This window comes from Hippoglossus stenolepis, chromosome 10 (assembly GCF_022539355.2).
Source record: "Hippoglossus stenolepis isolate QCI-W04-F060 chromosome 10, HSTE1.2, whole genome shotgun sequence".
NCBI lineage: Eukaryota > Metazoa > Chordata > Actinopteri > Pleuronectiformes > Pleuronectidae > Hippoglossus > Hippoglossus stenolepis.
Genome location: NC_061492.1, coordinates 22,383,417 through 22,402,123, shown reverse-complemented (window position 1 = coordinate 22,402,123; position 18,707 = coordinate 22,383,417). Strand labels below are relative to the sequence as shown.

The 18,707-nt window shown below is 38.9% G+C and overlaps 1 protein-coding gene across 1 annotated transcript; it reads right to left on the bottom strand.

The window, feature by feature from the left end:
• Window positions 1-1,764: 1,764 nt before the first annotated feature.
• LOC124852612 lies at window positions 1,765-17,569 on the bottom strand. Its single transcript, XM_047341723.1, has 28 exons — window positions 17,564-17,569; window positions 16,938-17,093; window positions 15,633-15,847; window positions 15,450-15,535; window positions 15,218-15,345; window positions 14,893-15,018; window positions 13,866-14,056; window positions 13,688-13,779; window positions 12,733-12,863; window positions 12,400-12,524; window positions 12,186-12,312; window positions 10,823-11,035; window positions 10,495-10,665; window positions 9,771-9,917; window positions 9,296-9,345; window positions 9,078-9,210; window positions 8,820-8,902; window positions 8,606-8,732; window positions 7,699-7,889; window positions 6,938-7,028; window positions 6,668-6,788; window positions 6,074-6,255; window positions 5,171-5,326; window positions 4,892-5,025; window positions 4,655-4,788; window positions 4,473-4,567; window positions 3,059-3,386; window positions 1,765-1,865 (listed from the first exon to the last, which is right to left on the bottom strand). Exons 1-28 carry the CDS (start codon window positions 17,567-17,569, stop codon window positions 1,765-1,767), a joined length of 3,840 nt encoding a protein of 1,279 aa, XP_047197679.1.
• Window positions 17,570-18,707: the final 1,138 nt, after the last annotated feature.

Sequence of the window (18,707 nt, the reverse complement as noted above, 5' to 3'; positions counted from 1 at the left end):
CAACTTGGTTCAAACTTGCATATTCCCAACATTTATAGATGAATTGCCATAAAAACCTGGTTTATAGCATGTATCAGTGGTACCCATGAAGCCACATCACTTTCTGTAATCTTCCACCTTGTCTCTATATGATTACCATGTTGTTAACAGTGAATATGTTTACATGGACACAAATATTTCAATATTAATCCGATCAAGACACTAGAATAAGACAATGTCATATAAAGAGAATTTATTGATTACTTTAACCTGAATAAGGTCCTACAGAATAAGTAACATCAAATCAAGAAATGTGGAGTATTCCAGTTGTCAGATTATGTAGACATGTGTATGTCTTAATAATATTGCACACTGGGTTGAGTTACTGAATTTTGTGACATCGCACACGGCAGTAACCAACTGCTTGATGACATTTAATTCTGGGTGTAAAACAAGATGCTATTTCGGGTTGGGGGTTTTAAATCTGTCGGATTGGACATCGGACATAATGACTTAGTGGACATAGTGATGAGTCCTAACAAGACTGCTCTAGACATATAAACAGGAACATGAATTGAATTGAATTCTATTATAACCAAGTAAACAACAACATAATCAACATGATGTCTTATTCTGGTATAAGGTTGAATAGTCGGAATATTGGTGTCTGCGTAAACACAGTAACCGATGGTTTTGAGTGTAATTTCATGAATACTATTCAGTAATACGATTGCCACGCAGGGGGAATTAGCCAATGTTAGCATGCTAGCGTGCTTAAATAAGATTGTGAGTGTGGTAAATGTTATACCTGGTAATTATCAGCTTGTTGTGTTAAGGCCAGTAGTTAACATGTACAGTACAATGCTACTGTGACCGTCAAGTCTTGTGACATCCAACATCTAGTATCTTGGATTGAATATTAGTAGAATTTTATATGTGGGGTAATGTTCAGTTTTAGGTGGGAGTGTTATTTTTTCTACTTATTATTTTTTGGTGCGAGTTTTTGATTGAATTTAACAAAAATAAAGATATTATCCAGGTTTCTCTAGTGTATGAACAGTTCTTTTTCATATTTTAAATTCCTTGCAGATATCTTGAAATGTGGGAAATAAAGGTTAAATAAAGTGGGCCTTTTTTGAAAATGGATTCAGAAAAATAAACTTTGGTGACAATGCATTGCCTTGTGATCAGTCATTTGTATCCCTTACAAAAAAATTATACAGACGCTTTTATTTTTACTGCAAAACAAGTAAAGACACTTATCTGGATATTTTCTGTATATGTATGCTCTGCCACTGATGCTATTAAAAAGTGCAGTAAAGGAATTTATTGAGGTAGGAAAACATCAGGGACATTATGTTGAATTTTTAAAATCTGCTCCAAGAGAGAAATACAAGCAACAGTTTATTAGTATACATTTATAAATCTCCAAGAATAGTACAGAAGCTGAATTTATAATAAAAATGATAAGCACATTTTAAGGATTTATTTTTATTACACTTTTAATAATGATTGAACACAATTGTCATTAACAATTCATTCCCAAATCCCAGTATGTTTATCCTTATAGATCATCACATAAAACCGATTATTTTGATTTTTGTTTGTTGCATAGTTTTACAACATGAAGAGATAGAGGAAGGACATTACAGCTGACAATGTTCTTCAGGTAATAAATAACATTGATATTAAAGTTAATGAATCACACTCAAAGATGTAAGCATTACCGAACCATGTAATAGTCTACGATTGGCTGGGATTGTGATGCTAAAGTCACAACGTTGTTTAGGTTAGTTGAAGCATTTGAAGCACTGATGTCAGCACAGCAGCCAGGGAATATGGAAGTTGAGTGAAGGGCGAGCCTGTCTCCCCATCTGAGGTTGTACCCGAAGACGCTAAAACATACAGGTGAAATTACTGTTATCATGGAAGATTTTCTTCCTAGTATTGTCATGATTGGAAAAACATATCAAACTGTATGATTTGTGACAAATACAAGTTCAGTTGGAGCATTACCACATACTAGGTTCAAACTGTGTTGTAAATTTGATAGTAAGTTGTCGCGTTTCACCATTTCCGGAGGGTCGTGAGGTCAAAATTTGTGCAACGAGACAATACCAAGAAGTGTAACTTATCTGTTTTCAAACCACTGCTATACCACATGAACTTGAGGTGAATTTCATATGTATTAACAAGCTCTTACAGCTTGTGGTACATTGTCATTTATACAAGGTATCAAATCACAAAAATTCTCAGGAATATTGTTGTTACTACGAAATGACAACACAAGCATTAGGTTAAAGTTATTATGTGCTCCTCTTGTGGCTACAGGATCAGTGTTTGCTGATCATTACTTATTAGTTAGTATCCTACTGTTTGTACAGAGTTTATATTATTTACTCAGATACAATTGGAACTAATGTTTGGGCCAACTTCAGAGAGCACAGCAGAAAAATGACATGTCTTCAAAATAGTTATTTGGAGGAAAACAACAGTAGAGCGCATACCTCCATATTATTATTTTAGATGTCACACATAATGCAATTACATAAAGTAGCTTGCTATTGTAAGCTACAGTATATTAAATACTTAAGGCCTTTGCACCTAAGGGGCTTAAACAAAACAATAAATGCAAAATACTTGTCTGAGTATTATTCATCAAAATGTTTCATACTGGCATCGAAGGGAATTTGCTACAATTACAACATATTCTTGATAAAAAGTGAAATCTATTTGTTCTGGCTCATTTTCCTGGCAAAAATAATGACTTATGCATCATTCAGTAATGATGAACTCTATTTTACAAAGTTGAATGTGAGAAGCAGAGTTCCATTGCTTCATACAGGGGATACAACGCCTTCTGGTTCAGAACATATGCATTTTAGGATGATTGTCCGTGGGACAGTTTGAGGTTAGCACCTCATCTGAGGGTCAGAGGAACACAACAGGATCCTACACAGCAGTTGCTTTTTCACTGCGTGATATAACAACAACAGTTCTTGAAACATTCCCAGTGTGAAGACCTCATGCTCCAAGCCAAAACTCACTTAACGAACAAATAAACCCAGATGTTTCTTACCCTGTGTTGCTGTCACACTACTGGCTGCTGCTGATGTTGATGCAGATGTTGAAGCTGATGTCGACACTGATGCTGGTGCAGATGTTGAAGCTGACGTCGACACTGATGCTGGTGTAGATGCTGATGTAGCAGTATGTGTGCTGCTGATGGAGCTGGATGGTGCAGTGGTCGTGCTGGTTCTGTTGGTGGTTAGGTTTAGACCCAGTTTGTCTAGATCGACCTGCAGCTGACGGTTCACCCAGGTCTCAACCACAGGGTCTTTAGCAAACAACTCGAGATCGCTGACCTGACTACCCATGAGGCCTTGGACTGTGGCCACATTCAAAGCCTGTAAATTTCAAAGGAAACAGTGAAAAAAGTTGGTTTAAAGTTTTAACATTCTGTACAATGACACAAGGAAAGTGTCAAAAGTTTAAAGGAAAGTAGTTTTTTTTCCTGGGGACACTTGATGATTTTTTTTTTATAACAATCCATTATGGATTTATAAATGATCATTACATTTAAACCCTGACAGCTTCAGGCCTTCTTCAAGGGTTGGCATAAAGTTACCAAAGTAAAATACTCATATGCAGGGTTACAAACATACTGTAGGTCAATACATGGCAGCCTGTGGTCATTTTCAAAGAGTCACATGAGCCAAGATAAAACTTGCGAGCAAAGTAAACCAGCTTTGTATTCTCAAAAAGATGTTAGAAAAAAATTGCTCATGTCAAATTGTACTTACACTTCCAGGTTTTGCACAGATTTAACAAACTAGATAATATGTCTTAACTAAAAGCAGGCACAAGTAGGCTAACTGTTTCCCCATGCTACCAGTCTTTATGCTAAGTTATGCTAGGCTGTAGCCTTTATTTTAACTGAGATATTAGAGCAGTGTCAATCTCTTTCACTTGCATCAAAAATAAAAATATACATCACAGTATATGTCAAGTAAGTTTTTCTGAAGCATCAACTCGTCTCCTGAACAGACAGTACATGTCCAGAGCACTTTCTGTATTCAAGACTTTAAAGAGATACTGCATATTTGAATATGTTTTAGAACCGTAAGCTTATTTTTATGGCTGTTCTTTGAATAATTGATTATTATTGAGTTTATACAAAATCTACAGGTTGAACATGGCTCATAATGCCTCAGAGTGTTTCAAACTGTCTTGGACATTTCAGGGCCAACTACTACATACTGTCTACGGTTTGGGACGTCCCTACGTCATGACGTTTATATATTTGAAAAAATTCACACTCTCTAATCAAAGGTGGGTGGCTCCTGGCCACCAGCGACTGCTCTTGAGTTTGGAAAGTTGCACTCATTTTCAAATAGCGGTAGGTAGGCGTGTCTCATCCCCACCTCCCAGCACTGCGTTCTCATAGACTCTGACACTTAGGGGTGAAGTTACACTTTAACAAGCTTGCTTACTGCGATCACACTGGGGACCAGGCTCTTAAAAGTGAGGACATCCATGCTGATGTCCTGAGTTGACAGTTGTTGCACATCTAACAGAGGTGCTCCGCCTGACAGAGAAGAGGGGAAAACAATAAATTAGAGACAAGGCATAGAGATAGAGGAACAGTCATAAGACAGGTACCGTGCATTCTCACCCATAGAGCTTTTAATTAAATTGTAAAAGATCTCAGGACGGCTGCGCTGTGAGCTGAAGGAAGTATTACTGATCTCATACAGGACACTCTTCTGGTCAGACGAACATGAAGCCACATTCAGGGGGTTGGCATTTCTGACAGGATGGAAGGAGAAGAAGGCACCAGACAGTGTTAGCTCTAACTTGTCACTCACCGTGGCCGTGCTTGGGAATCTTTGAGACACAAGCCGACACCCACCTGATACTATCCGGGGTTATGGTCATCAGTGTGCTGACGTCCAACGAGCACAGGTTGAGACCGATAGTGTTGAGCACAGTGCTGTCCAGGGTTTTCCCAGAACTATTCAGATAACTTGTGATGATTGCTTTGCTCTAGAAAAAATTAAAGAAAACAGTCAGAGTGATGATGAGGCTCTGTTATACTGCATCATGCTGTATAAGGCCATTTAAGATTCTAATTAATTTTTCTCCAAACTTTTTTTTCTTTTTCTTTTTTGACAATCCCTGCACATTTTACCTTTGCTGCCTCCCATGATCCATCCTCATCTTTCATGAGCGCTGCCAGAGTGTCGATTTTGGTGATGCTCCACTTGGAGATGTCGTCAATCGATGCTACACGTGACACTGAACCAAGGATTTGGACTTCATTATCCGAAACACCTGATGGGTATGCCTGAACACAACAGAATAAACAATGTGGAGATACATATGGTGGTGTGTTAAAAATATCATTCTTCATGATTAGAAATCAGTGTACACAGCATAAAACCATTATCCATAGTGTCACTGTGACATGATGACTTTTTTATTAGGATAATTCAACTCAATTATATTTTTATAGTGCCAAATCACTACATACATTATCTCAATACTTTACATATTCACAATATTATAGAGAAGCCAAACAGTTCCCAACATGAGCAAGCATTGGAGAATGTGGAGAGAAAAAACTCCCTTTTAACTGGAAGGAACCCTAAGAACCAGACTGAATGTGAGTGGAGGAGTAAGTGAATGTCAAGCACACTGAGCAGGAGAGAGCAGGGGAGTGACAGAAGCCATCATTAGCTGCTAAAGCTAAGTTGCTAGGCTAACCAGGACAACAATAGCATGTGAAACACTGTGAATTAGCGAGTGGGTTGCTAAAAGAGAGTGTAGACAGAATGAGGGTAAATATGGAGATGGGGAAGAAAGTAAGAGAATTAAGGGGGATGAAGTAGAGCAGAAGTCGATACACAAACACCAACAAAACCAGAAGTTATACAACACGCTCACCAATTTATTGATTTGTTGTTCAGCCATGTCTCTAAATTCCTAAATTCATCTTTTTTTGTCATTGTGGAAGTCTGTAACACGCATTTTACTAAAAAGCCAATAATATATACAATATTAGGCCACTCAACCTTTCATGTATGAAATTTACCTGGTTGAGTTTCTTCAGAATGATTTTCTGGAAATCATCATCGACCACTTTCTCGCAAATGGAGTTGAGACTGTCCTTCAGAACAGGGACGTCCAGGCAGAGGTCAAATTGTGTTGCATCGTAGCCAAAGGGGAAGGACGGGTCACTCGCTGTCAATTGGGTGATGTTTCCCACTGTGCAGCCTTTTGTGAACAATTATAAGCGAGCAAATGAGAGGAACACACATACACAGCTGTTTTATACAATATGTAGTTTTTACGATACAATATACAGCTAGAGTCCAAGGTGATGTCTTCAAAGTGCTTGCTTTGTCTGAAATCTTTGTTATCGCACTTGACAAACGACTTTGAACTGGACAAATAAGAAATAACAACATTTTCCTCTTAACTAATGAAACGTTTCGATTTGAAGAAATAAAACACACACCTGCTCAATTCAATAGAACAGACAGAGACATCTGATTGCTACTGTCTGTAGCCTGATTATTCACTTATCATCAGAATGTTACATTTCTCTCAATTAATTCACTAATGAAATCAGCTCCAGTATAAACAGACCTTTTTGTAAAACCGAACACAAAAACGGAACCTTTACCTGCTCCTCGTTTTCCCTTGAGCGCGATCATCTGTTTGAAAAGATGTTTGAGCTTCCTCTTCTTTGTCTTGCTTTTCCTCAGACGGGGCATAAATTTCCTGAGATGCTTTTTCTTTGTTTTCTGCAAAAGAAAAAAAAACACATTATGGGAATTGTTTTTAACACAAAACATACAATGGATTGGAGGAATCTTTGGTGTGGTATTTAAATTAGAAAAATGATTCAATAACATGGCAACAAAGAGTATCAGAAGTAGAGTAAAACACATACATGTTTTAACTTTCCCCAGATGTTTCTTGTGAAATACAGAGGAAGGATCCCCAGGTCCGTCAGTGTTTGCTTGTTCCAGGTGTTGACATTTCTGCACAGAGAAGACACATTCTTACAGTCTGGTCTATTGCTCGGCTACTCATTTTATGGAAGAGGATTTATTATTTAACAAATGGACATTAATAATCCTTAAATATACCTAAATACCTAAAAATAAAAGAAGGTGATGGTTTGTGTACGTTGCATTCAGGAAATGTTTTTTTCTTGCAACTATCAAATCCCACAAAAGACTAACACCAGCAATGTGTTTGTACATCTCTCAACAGTTTCTGAGTCTGTGTTTGTGGCATTCAAAGTCACAACGATCCTGCAAAAAATCATTTTGTCGCTGGCAGTTCTGTGAACTTTGTATTTACAGCAGCAAGATGGTGCATGTGGAACAGACTCAAAACCTTGACTACAGCTGGCCTCATCAATAAGGCCCAGGAACCCAGCATTGCACTGCCTAAATGTCCTCACCCGTGACTGTGGAATTTTAACTTTCCTCCGCCAATAACGGCCATATAAACATTCAAATTGTACATATCTACGTTCATATTGTGTTCATCTTTTTCTAATGTTTATAATATTCATATATATATATTGTTCCCTATTTCTATATTTTATACGAATTGCTGACAATATGAAAAATATAGAAGATTATTTGCCCATGCTTAAAAAAAAATATCTCAATGGCTGTTAATTGGATTCGTTTTTTGTACCCGTATGGTGTTTTCCCAGACAGCAGCAGCTTCTCAATGGAAGCCACCTGGCTGTCAGAGAGATCTTTGCAGACTTTGAGTTTTTCCAGGATGAGAGGATCAGCGTTCTGGATGTAAGAGCCGTCCAGAGTGCAGGCCATGTTTCCCATGACCTCCACGTTGTCTCGGCTCAGACTGAAGCCTTTTATGCCCTGTTCAATTGAAACAGAATCTATTTTAAAACAGTACTGAAGTCGAGACACACAAAGTATCATTCAGATCAATGATATTTCCTTCTCCAGACTACTTTTCTGATTAATTTGCACCATCTAACAAGCAAATATGTTTTTTCACACATACGCATCACGCATCTAATTCAATTCAAACAACTTTATTTATCCCACTGGGATCAATTCATTTGGAACAGCCTGTACAAAAAAACATACACAGACATTAAAACAGTAAAACATAACTTCCTGATGGCAACAAGAAAAAATCACTACTAAGAACATGTTCAATACTCAATATGCTTTTTAGAGGTTTGTTGGTTACAAAACCAAAATTGTTCACTCACTGAACATATTTTGCCAATTTTGTTCAAGCTGTTTCTGGCCTCTACTGTGAGGCTGTGAAACCAGCAGATGAAAGAGAAACAGTACAAGGGGAGGTTCTTAATAAAAGACTGAAGAAAACGACAATATGCAGGGCCGACAGTTAGGGATAGTATTTTGCTGAGCAGGGGAATTCTCTGCTGCCCACATTTAATTGTATGTTATACAAGCATCTTTATAACTTATGTTTATAATATGGTGACTCAACATACACCCAACTCGTGCAAGCTTCAACTTTTTTATATTAAAGAATCCTCTGCTGCATTTTAAGTTTATTTTTGTTTCGTGTAGTAAAACGTAATTTGAACTGCACTCACCAGGCACGTCTTGGCTTCACTAAGCAGCAGCGAGTCCTTGTTCAAAATGCTGGAGGCCACAGTGAAGTCTGCACCCCCAACTGCAGAAATGTATGACCTGCAGTTGGCTTTCTTGACATCGTCTTTGCTGTAATAATTTGATATAAAGATGGGAATCAATCAATGAACAAACAAAATATACTTTTTTAAACAAGATACTCAGAGACAGACTTACTTAAAGTACAGAAGCATGTCAGAAGGATAATCTCCGAAGTTCTGGGAGATGTTTCCCTTGAGCAGGTTGTACATGCAAGTCAGCTGTAGAAAAAAGAACATTACGAACTGCTACATAAGTGGTATACGAATACATAACACAACACAATTTTTTTGACTCTAGTGTTGTACATCCAATTTATTTAGTAAACTACAGATAAAGAGCCATATAATTTTATTTTAATAAATGCACTTAAACATAAATTTAATTTTACTTTACCTGTGATTGCTTCAGCACCACTTTGGCCCTGCCCTTCCTCGATCTGCAGGCACGGACCAGGCCCCGGACCTTGTTTCTTTTCATTTTCTGTGCTGACGTACATGTGAAGCCCTGCAGCATGGACGGAGAAAGCCTGTGGAGAGAGACGGTGGAAGACAAGTTAAATGGCATGGACTAAATTTGGGATAATAAAAAAACACTCGGGCTTGTTCACTTACTGCTCTGTGTCAAAGCTTGCTTTACCCAATGTGCCAAAGAACAGGGCAGCCTAGAAGAACAAAATAAACAGAACACTTCAATGTCAGTTACAACTTATGGGCTGGATGCAATGTAATATTGATCTACTGTGCACATAGCTTGTATAAGAGTAAGAGTCTTTATTCTTGATTTATTTGTTACCTAATGTTAACTTTCAATAGCTCTCCCTGATAGTGCGGAGAGTCAGTTACTTTGGAGATTTACTGTGTGTTTTAAAGCTGACCTGATTCCATCTAATACCTCATTTCATGCCTAGAGCACTATGTAAATGTAGCAGGAGGCTTGTGGGTTGTTGATAAGTATATCTGGCTCCTAATTACCTGATCATCCAAAAATAAATGGATTTATCTCTATTTAAATTTTGGAGTCACAATATGTTTTAATTGATCCCAAAACTTCTTGCTAATTCTCGTCTGTGTAAAACCATTCACTGACCTGATCTGGCTTCCATGTCTTTCTGTTCATCACACTAATGTTCACAGTCTCATTAGTAAACACCAGCAGAAACGGTGCGATCTGAGTTGCCATGGCATCGGGGACATTCAGCACCACTTTCGCTGGACTTGGGTCCATGGATACAATCTACCAGAAGATTACATGCATTTAAAACCAGGATCCTAACTCAAAATGGCTGAGGTTGGTGGCATTTAACATGTTACCATTAAATTCGTCAGTGCATCCTAAAGTTTACCAACATATGTAATGAAAGTTACTATTTCTACTGAAGAACAGAGTTCGCATTGGCTCACATGGCTGTAACATCTTTACAAAAACAGAAGATAAAATGGAAAAAGCCTATTGTGAAGTTGTTTTAAGTGAAATACATCTCTAGTCACAAATATGCTATTGTTTTTATATCAAAATTACAAATACAAATGTTGATATATGAAAAGAAAAACATGCAGAGGTGGCCACAGTGAGCCCTGAGTAGTGTCTGCATGGGGATTCAAAGAAGAGAGGATCACACTTCATGGTCATTCCCATGAATGTACTCTGATAAGCACCCTGGTATTAAAGGTGTTGTTAAGATACTTTGATATCATGTTGTCTTTGCTCCCCTGAGCCTTAAAATAACACCCAAAGCCGAGCCTCGGGTGGTTAAGATGTCAACTTGAGAATCATGAATGACTGTGTTGTATGTTCCAAACTGACACTGTACCTTTTTGACAAAGGTCTGTTGGACAACGACAGTGGCTGTCAGCATGCTGGAAACAAAGGCGGGGTTCCGGGAGATTTTGAGTAGCTCAGAAGCTGGAACTGCTTCTATTAACTCCGAGGGAACTCCGCTAACAAGGGTACCAAGAGATTCCAGGGAGGATGCATTTGTGATCTGTTTAATAAATGTATACATACATTAATACATATACGTATATGCAAAGCACTAAATTGTTATTTTGTGTTTTTTACTCAACCAAAACCGGTGGGAAAATGCTTCAAAGCATGACATATGTTGTGCTTTTTAGCCGTGTTAAGAATTGGGCCCTCACCTGGAAGCCTCCTGCACTCATGGTCTGGATGATAGCGCTGGCTTGGACTGTGGTCCAGGTGACAACTGTGCTCAGCGTGGACAAAGAGGAAACCAGCACTGTTGGGTCAATCGAAGTGATCTTGCTGATGGTCAGGGCTGCACTGGCACTGCCGAGTGTCGCAAATGTTGCGGGTGTGATGGTCTGGATGTTGGATGCCAGAGCAGCAGACGCCTATAGAATCAAATGAGAACATTTAACTGTTTTATAGTTTAAATGTTGTGAAAGTAGAAGCCTGCACAGCCTCTTTAAAGCATTATCAGAGAGGCATGGAGCAAAGACATTAAAACAAATTGACAAGCAAGCTTGAAAATGAAAATTTGCCTACATTTAAACTAATTAGAAACTGTTAACTGTTCTTTCCTTCAGACATAAGTCTTTTCAGATTCTAAGACGTTTTCAGACACAAGCTCCGGAGACAAGCTCATGTCTTTCACACATGAAGAACACAGCAGGAGATTCTCTGCTCAGACGCGTTCACAACAACACTGAAATGTTGTTCAATGCAGTGTCTAAAATTTGTTTAAGGTATTTTGTAAATTCTTGGTCACACGCAGCTTCTTCAGGCTGCTAAACCTTAAGTTGGTTTATGTTTGATCCTGTCATTAATTTTGATCATCTTAAACACAACCATAAAGGCCTAAATGAACTTGCTTCTAAGGTACTTATAGACATGGTGGCATCTATAAGTGGCTCTGGCTCAGTGTGACAGTAAAATGTTCATTTATAAACGCTCTTTGCACAGACATGATTTCTGTTTTGGTCTGTCTGCACCTGATTATTAATCTGATTCTATCAACACTCAGGATCATGACAAGCTGAATCAGATTCTACAGCACACTGGATGAAAGATACAGTATAAAAGACAGGTTGTCATTCCATCATTGTGAAAACACACAACTCGTTCTTGCTTGTACACTCTAAACCTGACTCAGCAGATCAAATTTATTTAAATTGGGGCAGCTTTGGCTGAGGGGTAGAGTCATCCTCCAACTGGAAGGTCAGCCGTTCTGCATTACGAAGTGTCCTTGGGCAAGATACTGAACCCCGAATGGCCCCTCATAGAAAAAGTGCTGCACATAGATGCACTGTATGAATGTGTGTGTGAATGGGTGAATGGCAAAACTGTACTGTAAAAGCACTTTGACTGGTCATCAAGACTAGAAAAGCACTATATAAATACAGACCATTTACCATTTTAAAAAACTAAACACAAATTTTGATTTATTTATTTTTCATTTGTGTGTTTTTTTTGTGTTGTATCCTTAAAAAGCCTTTTTTCAAATTTAAACTTTATTTCTCGAGAATCATTAAGAGCTGGTACCTCAGGGTTCACTGTTGCATTGCAGAATGTCGCCATCTCTTTCAAGACAAGTAAGGTGTCATTTTCATTCACAGAGGTGTACGCTCCAATTGGGACCTCATTGGAGCACAGGAAAGCTCCTGGAAGCCTGAATGGAAAGAGACATAAAATATCTTAGTATCCAAATATCCATATAACATTTTTGACGTATTGTGTAAGATTTGTGGATACTTACTCCCCAAGGTTGAAGGTTGGGTTTAATTCAAATAGCTGTGAGACGTAATAGTCGGTTACATTTTCTGGGATGGCTGTGTTGTTGAAGAGCTCCAGGTTGGCTCGGTCCTTCAAGAACACTTTAGCCTTAAATAATCAAACATAAGAAGAACTTGTTTTACTTTTTAAAAAGGCATTTTTTCTCAGTTCATCTAGATTAATTAAATCATACATTGGAAATATGTTCAAAATGTTTTTATCAATATGTAGTTGAGGTTAAAGCATAAATTTGAGGCTGTGCCAAGTTATGGTGCAGGGGAAGAAGATGACACTATGTTGCTGATGCTTGACATACTTGACTGGAGGAGATGAAGGTGGCTAAATCGTCGGGAGTGATGAATGTCACAAAGCTGCCGATGTAATTGACAAACCAGGAGGTTGAGTTGAGTTCTTGATCTTTGGCATTGTAGCATCTGGGTCCAGAACCTATGATAACAAGTAAAAATAATAATAAATGCATTGACAGTCAATGAATTACTATATTGGTACAATAATAAAAGATCATTGGTTCTCAGAATAAGGAAGCATTTTTCTGACATATTTGTTAAAGGACATTTATTATAAACTTCCAATCATCTTCTCAGTCTAATTCATCACATCCCTTAAGCCATTTTCAGCCATCAACTTTGCGTCACATATAAAAGATGGAGCAGGAGATTGTTCGTGTCAGACACGTTCACAACAAGAGCATAATGTCCAGAGTGTTCAGTTGAGGGGTGGCTGTAGGAGGCAGGACTTGACCTATAAATTCTGATGCAGAAATCATTTGTTTCTGCTTCTACGTGTATGGCATCTGTTTTTCATCCTGAGATATTTGCATTCTTTGTGGTTTTTTCAGTCTTGCATCCACCGCGGGTTAGAAATGTGATCAACATGCCCCCTCGCTCACAGTGAATTTTCCGGACATGGTCCTGCTGTAGCCTACCATGAGCTCACTGTGACAGTATCCGCAATTTTCGCTTGGGGGCTGGCAGGAAAAATGCAAATGTTCACAGCAACTGACTCAGACATTTGTGTTCTCTCATACAGCCCCTTCAGAGAATGTCAGGAGAATGTCCGGAGTTCAGTGCATGTCTGAAAACAGCTTCAGTGTTATTTTGAAAAGTTAGCTATTTTCCGACATTATTTTTTAGATCTGGATGTAGATACTTCCCCTTGACCACCACTATTTACACAATATCAAAAATTGTGTCAGTCATAGACTATTAATATAAGGTTGGTTAAGATAGAATTCCTTGAATTTTACCTACCAGAGCTCAAGTAGGTCTTGATGGTGGTGTAAACATCACCCTGTCCAAACTCAGAGCTGTTGTATGTGAAGTTAGTTCCCATTACAGAGACCCTAGTTAAGAGGGAAACCAGACAAATGTTCATATAATTGATCTGTATCAGTCCATCTGTTAGTGACATTGTGAAAAAGAGGCTTACAGTTTCTGGAAGGCAAGACATGTAGCATTCTGCACTTCAGTGGGGCTGATGAGGCTCTTGTTCAGGAACTTAAGATAGTTCCTCAACCGATGGACGAACCAGGATTCAACCTCAGGTTTGGTGTTGCTGCTCAGGGCCAAAGGCCAGACACAGGGGAGAGTCGCCATCTTCACATTGTCTGGAACATCCTCCTAGGAATATATACACATGTTTTAATGAGACATTGTATTGTAAAACTAATCAATTAAGACTTGTGATACAATAATATGTCGTATGAAGCATAGTGTTAGCTCAAGCAGAGCACTGAAATGTGTATTGGCTGACAGGCTTCAGCCATTTGCTGTGTGCTTTTTTAATGATTGGCTGATTCTCAGCTGTGTAGCTGGTAACATCCAGTCATATTCAATAAGGTGTTTGTTGCCAACATTATAACCTGACACTTCCTCACTGTTACTCCGTTCATGCAAGCAGAGTTTGCTGCTACAACACTGAATGGCACACCAGCCTCCAACGACCCACAAGATGAACAATGTACGGCTATGTACAACTACTGGAGATGTCATCACATGGCTGACTAAGAATCTTCACAGATGTGCCATCAGTACAAATGTTTCACAATAAATGTCCTGTTGGAAAATAAACCTTTTCTGTCCATTGAAATGCAAAAGGGCTTTAAATTTGTTGCAGGAAGTGTTGAGGTTTTATTAATTTAATGCAGTTAATTCAACAGGGCAAATGGGAGCAGATCAGGATGAGGCTTCCTACTGAAATATGACCGATTACAATTCTTATTCGCTCAAACAGAGCCAAATAAGACCTTCTTCCTTCTGTCATTGAAGTGCATTGAACAATGGCCCTTGCCACTATCCAAGTGAAATAATGTCCTGAATAAGAGGTCCTCTGTTTGGACTATATCTCTGATGACACAACAAAGTGTCTCTGACATATATATAAAATGTTGTGGAAAGTGCTATGTCTTATCAATAAAAATGTCTGTTATATTGCAACTTTCAGACAAGGGTCTTACATTGTCTAGGAAGGCAGGAGTGTTGTTGTAGTTGTTGAAAAGGAAACAGATGTCAGAGTTGTTGTCAATCATATTGGGTTGACTGAGGAGCTGATTCAACTCTGAAGCGGTGATGGTACTTAGGAGCTGAAACAAATAGAAAGGGGGAGAAATTAATGACGAAAAATAAATTACAATACTCAGAAGAACTTTTTGAAATTTCTACTGAATTACCACTTGGAAAACACATCATGAAAAGGAATTTGGTGAAAACTGATTAGCCCCACTGCTCAAAAGAATATGAGCAATCTGTGTGAACTTTGATAGATGGATTCTATTATATCACCTCTGATTCACGTGTCGCTGGCAGTAGAGATTTGAACGTGGACAAATCTGGGAATCCAAAGCTGAGGAATGTGTCTTTCAGATACATGTACAAGCTTCCGCCAGTGTAACATTTGAGAGGTGTTGGACCTGTATTAAAAAATACATCACAACAATATATACACAATGGTAAATGCTGTACATAGTTTTCTACATTTTGCAAGATTATTAAAAAATGTTTATTTTATACAGACCTTGAAGGAAGAGGAGGGTAATTTTAAAGATTTCCCTTTTAGTGTTGTTCCTAAGTGTCAAGCGTAGTGTGTCCAACAATGTGATGCTAGATTCAGAAGAACATTAGTCAGAAGCAAGTCAACAATCAGATCACATCACAATGATAATCAAAAAATAATCACGACCACCACAGGCATACTTACATTTCTTGGCTGCTATTACAACTCCTGTTCTTCCCAATGTCAAGTAAAGGTGTCACCAGGCTGGGAGAGAGGTCGACCAGCAGAGGGCGCAGGCGAACCCTGAGCCACAGCAGGAACTCTGAGTCATTTATTGCTGGAGAGGACAGATTCCCTCTGTCATATATTGCCTGGAGGAAGGCAGATTTCACCTCCTCTGTGTAGTTCGCCGGGTGGGTCTACGGGACAATAAGATTTAGTGAAATTAAATAGTTTGTGCCTACATAAAAGTAAAAATAATAATTTTCATCATGTTAGAATTTATGTATCAATCATCGCTTTCTAAAAAGCCCAATGTTTCCTTTGCTGCCTTTAAAATCCAACTGAGGATACAAAACGCATACATTTTGTTGATAAATCATTGACTGATTATAAAGATGGATAACATGAAAGCTTTCTGTATCTGTGGTACCACACTGCGATGCCTACTGTGCAGAATCTGGCTGCAGTTTCCTAACCACTATCCCAAAACCATGATGGAAAACGTCATGTGGTCAAGGAAAGATGTGGGGACAAAAATCCATAAAGAGTTAGGATTATTCGATTGTAGCATTTTTGTACCTAGGAAGGCTCCTAATTGAGTGAAATAACCCATAAGTATTTCAGCAGTAGTCAAGATAAGAGCTCATTCTCTAAATGATAACTGGGACACCCACACTGCCTGCTGATGTGCTTGACATGGGTCACGTATGTAGTCAAACATGGTGCTGTATCCTGTGCATCGCCAGGTGCTTTATCAAATTTGTCTTGTTCCTCACACAAAATGCATTCTGCTACAACCTGTTGCTCCCAGGACGGCTATTGCATTTGCATTTGCTGCCTTTACGGTGTCTAAATACTTTTGCATGAAATAAAGCCACACTTTAGTTTTTGTCTCATGTCGACTCCAGTTTGAGATAACTACTAACTAACTGTAGGCTACAAGCTGTCAGAGCAATGTCTAGAATGTGTTGCCACCAGAGTTTTTATGTTGCCCATGAGCAGAGCAACTATTTCAGGACAGAGCTGAGGCACCAAAATGAGGCACTGTATTCTGTGTTATGATTGGTACCGAATGAGTAGGACCCAGTTTCGGTAGATAACCCTAGTAAATAGATACAAAAACTCGCTAATGTTTGATAGTTAAAATTTAAACAGTATCGCTCTTGATACAACCACCAGATAACATTTATTTATTTATTAAATGCTACAGATGATGTGTTTACATAGGGTGCAACTTTAACCACCATGTGAGTATTACTGATAAGAAAATACATTTTAGATGTTCACCTCAATGGCTGGTGAGACTGTGTCAAAGAAAGCCCCGTAGTCGACAGGTTTGATGACCGCCATGACTTTTGTCACTTCTTGCTTCGTCTTTAGCTGTGACGGAGTAGCTGCGTAGCTGGCCAGCTGATCGAAGGTCAAAAGATCTGCAACCTCCACCTAAAAGTGACAAGCAACATTTCAGTAAGTGAACAACAACAGTTAAACTTTGACCTTTTATGGCATGCACTTGTCTGGTTAGGTAAGCATTGGACCTTCCACAGTGAGCTGACTAAACCCTTTACTAATGCAGTGCCCAATCTAAATGACTGTTTGGAACAGGCTGTTTACTTAGCATGTAGTAATGCTAGTTGCAGCTTTCTGTCTAAAACTGTAAAATGTACCTGCAGCAGCTGCCGGACTCAGTCTGCAAAACCCTGAAGCCAGGCCACCACTACTGCACAAAGAGCTGGTCACCTGTATTTTAAAAGTTCAGCTCGACCAGCATTGCCAAAAAAATCTCACCAGAAGTAACTATTGGCTCTCTGAAATGTAGCTAAACGTGGAAAGATTGCATAATGGCATCACATGTTATGTAGATAACATAAGTCATGTAGTTATGTCTAATTTGCATATGTCACACTGCCTACCGGCATCCCTTTCTCTTGCAGGTTGGATATTTTGTTTGGTTGTTGATTATTTTTTGGGTGGAGGTGGGTGGGGAAAATGGGGGATGAAAGGGTGATCTTTGTTATTATAAATTTTTATCATCGAACCATAACTGGTTGAACCTTTTGTGTGAAAGAGGTCTCCTCAGCTGACCAACATGGGATCATGTTCCCATAGAGACATTTGATTTCGTGGACACTCTGTTCGCAGGATCATGTGGAAAAGCTGATGAGAGCTCACCAACACAGAATGATTTGAAATATTTGCAGAAAATCGTTTCATTCTACGGGCTATTCTCTGAGCCTCTGTCACAACACAGAAGTAAGATTACAGATCTAACGTTGGGAACGCTAGAATGCAAAGAAAGGCAAACGTGATGTCATTCACAAATTAGTGAACATGATTTTGCTGTTGCTCAACAACTTATTTTGGAACTAGTGAAAAAATGACACACATGTAGCGAGTTCAGAACACACACCAAGAAAACACTGCGACATCGCAGCTCTCTTTCGATTGTATTAACTGTAACGATATAACATGAAACGAGGACTGCATCAGTTTACATCCTCTTCTCAGACCACTGTCTCTCTCTGCTCCAAATGTAGACTGAGAGAGATTCTTTGGCGCATGTACCAAAGCGTGACAAGGGGGTGCATAGCGATGAGGTAATTCCCATTCTGATGTCATCCATCTTGTTTCAGGAGTGCTGATCTGTACTGGTTAGCCTTTAGCCTTGTGCGTAGCCCAGCTCGATTCCCCCGCTTCTGTCTCCTCACCCTCCGCCCAAACATAGCTTTTTCCAGACTGTCGAAAATCATTGATCATACCTTGCAGGTAATCTGTCACGGTGGCAGACATGAGAATAATTTAATGAAGAAGCCAATTTTCTCCCCGATTTTCTCATTTGCTGTTGTAGGTCAGAAAGATATTAGTCAAGTAGATCTTATAACATTAAGCAAGATTTTTGTCATGCGCAACTAGAGGGTCTGCAACTGCGATGGTTAGCAGAGGCACACAGCTGCAGTGCAGTAATACTCGCTGGTCATTCTGTAAGCTACACCATCTGAGCAGAAGTGATGACTGAAGATTCAGGCGAAAAAACAGAGATTACAATGCAATCAAACA

Coding starts and splice junctions, on each gene's coding strand:
- LOC124852612 (XM_047341723.1), bottom strand. Junction 12,864..13,687: donor CAAGACCTACTTGAGCTCTG/GTAGGTAAAATT, acceptor TTGTTATCATAG/GTTCTGGACCCAGATGCTAC. Junction 10,666..10,822: donor TGAGTGCAGGAGGCTTCCAG/GTGAGGGCCCAA, acceptor TTTATTAAACAG/ATCACAAATGCATCCTCCCT.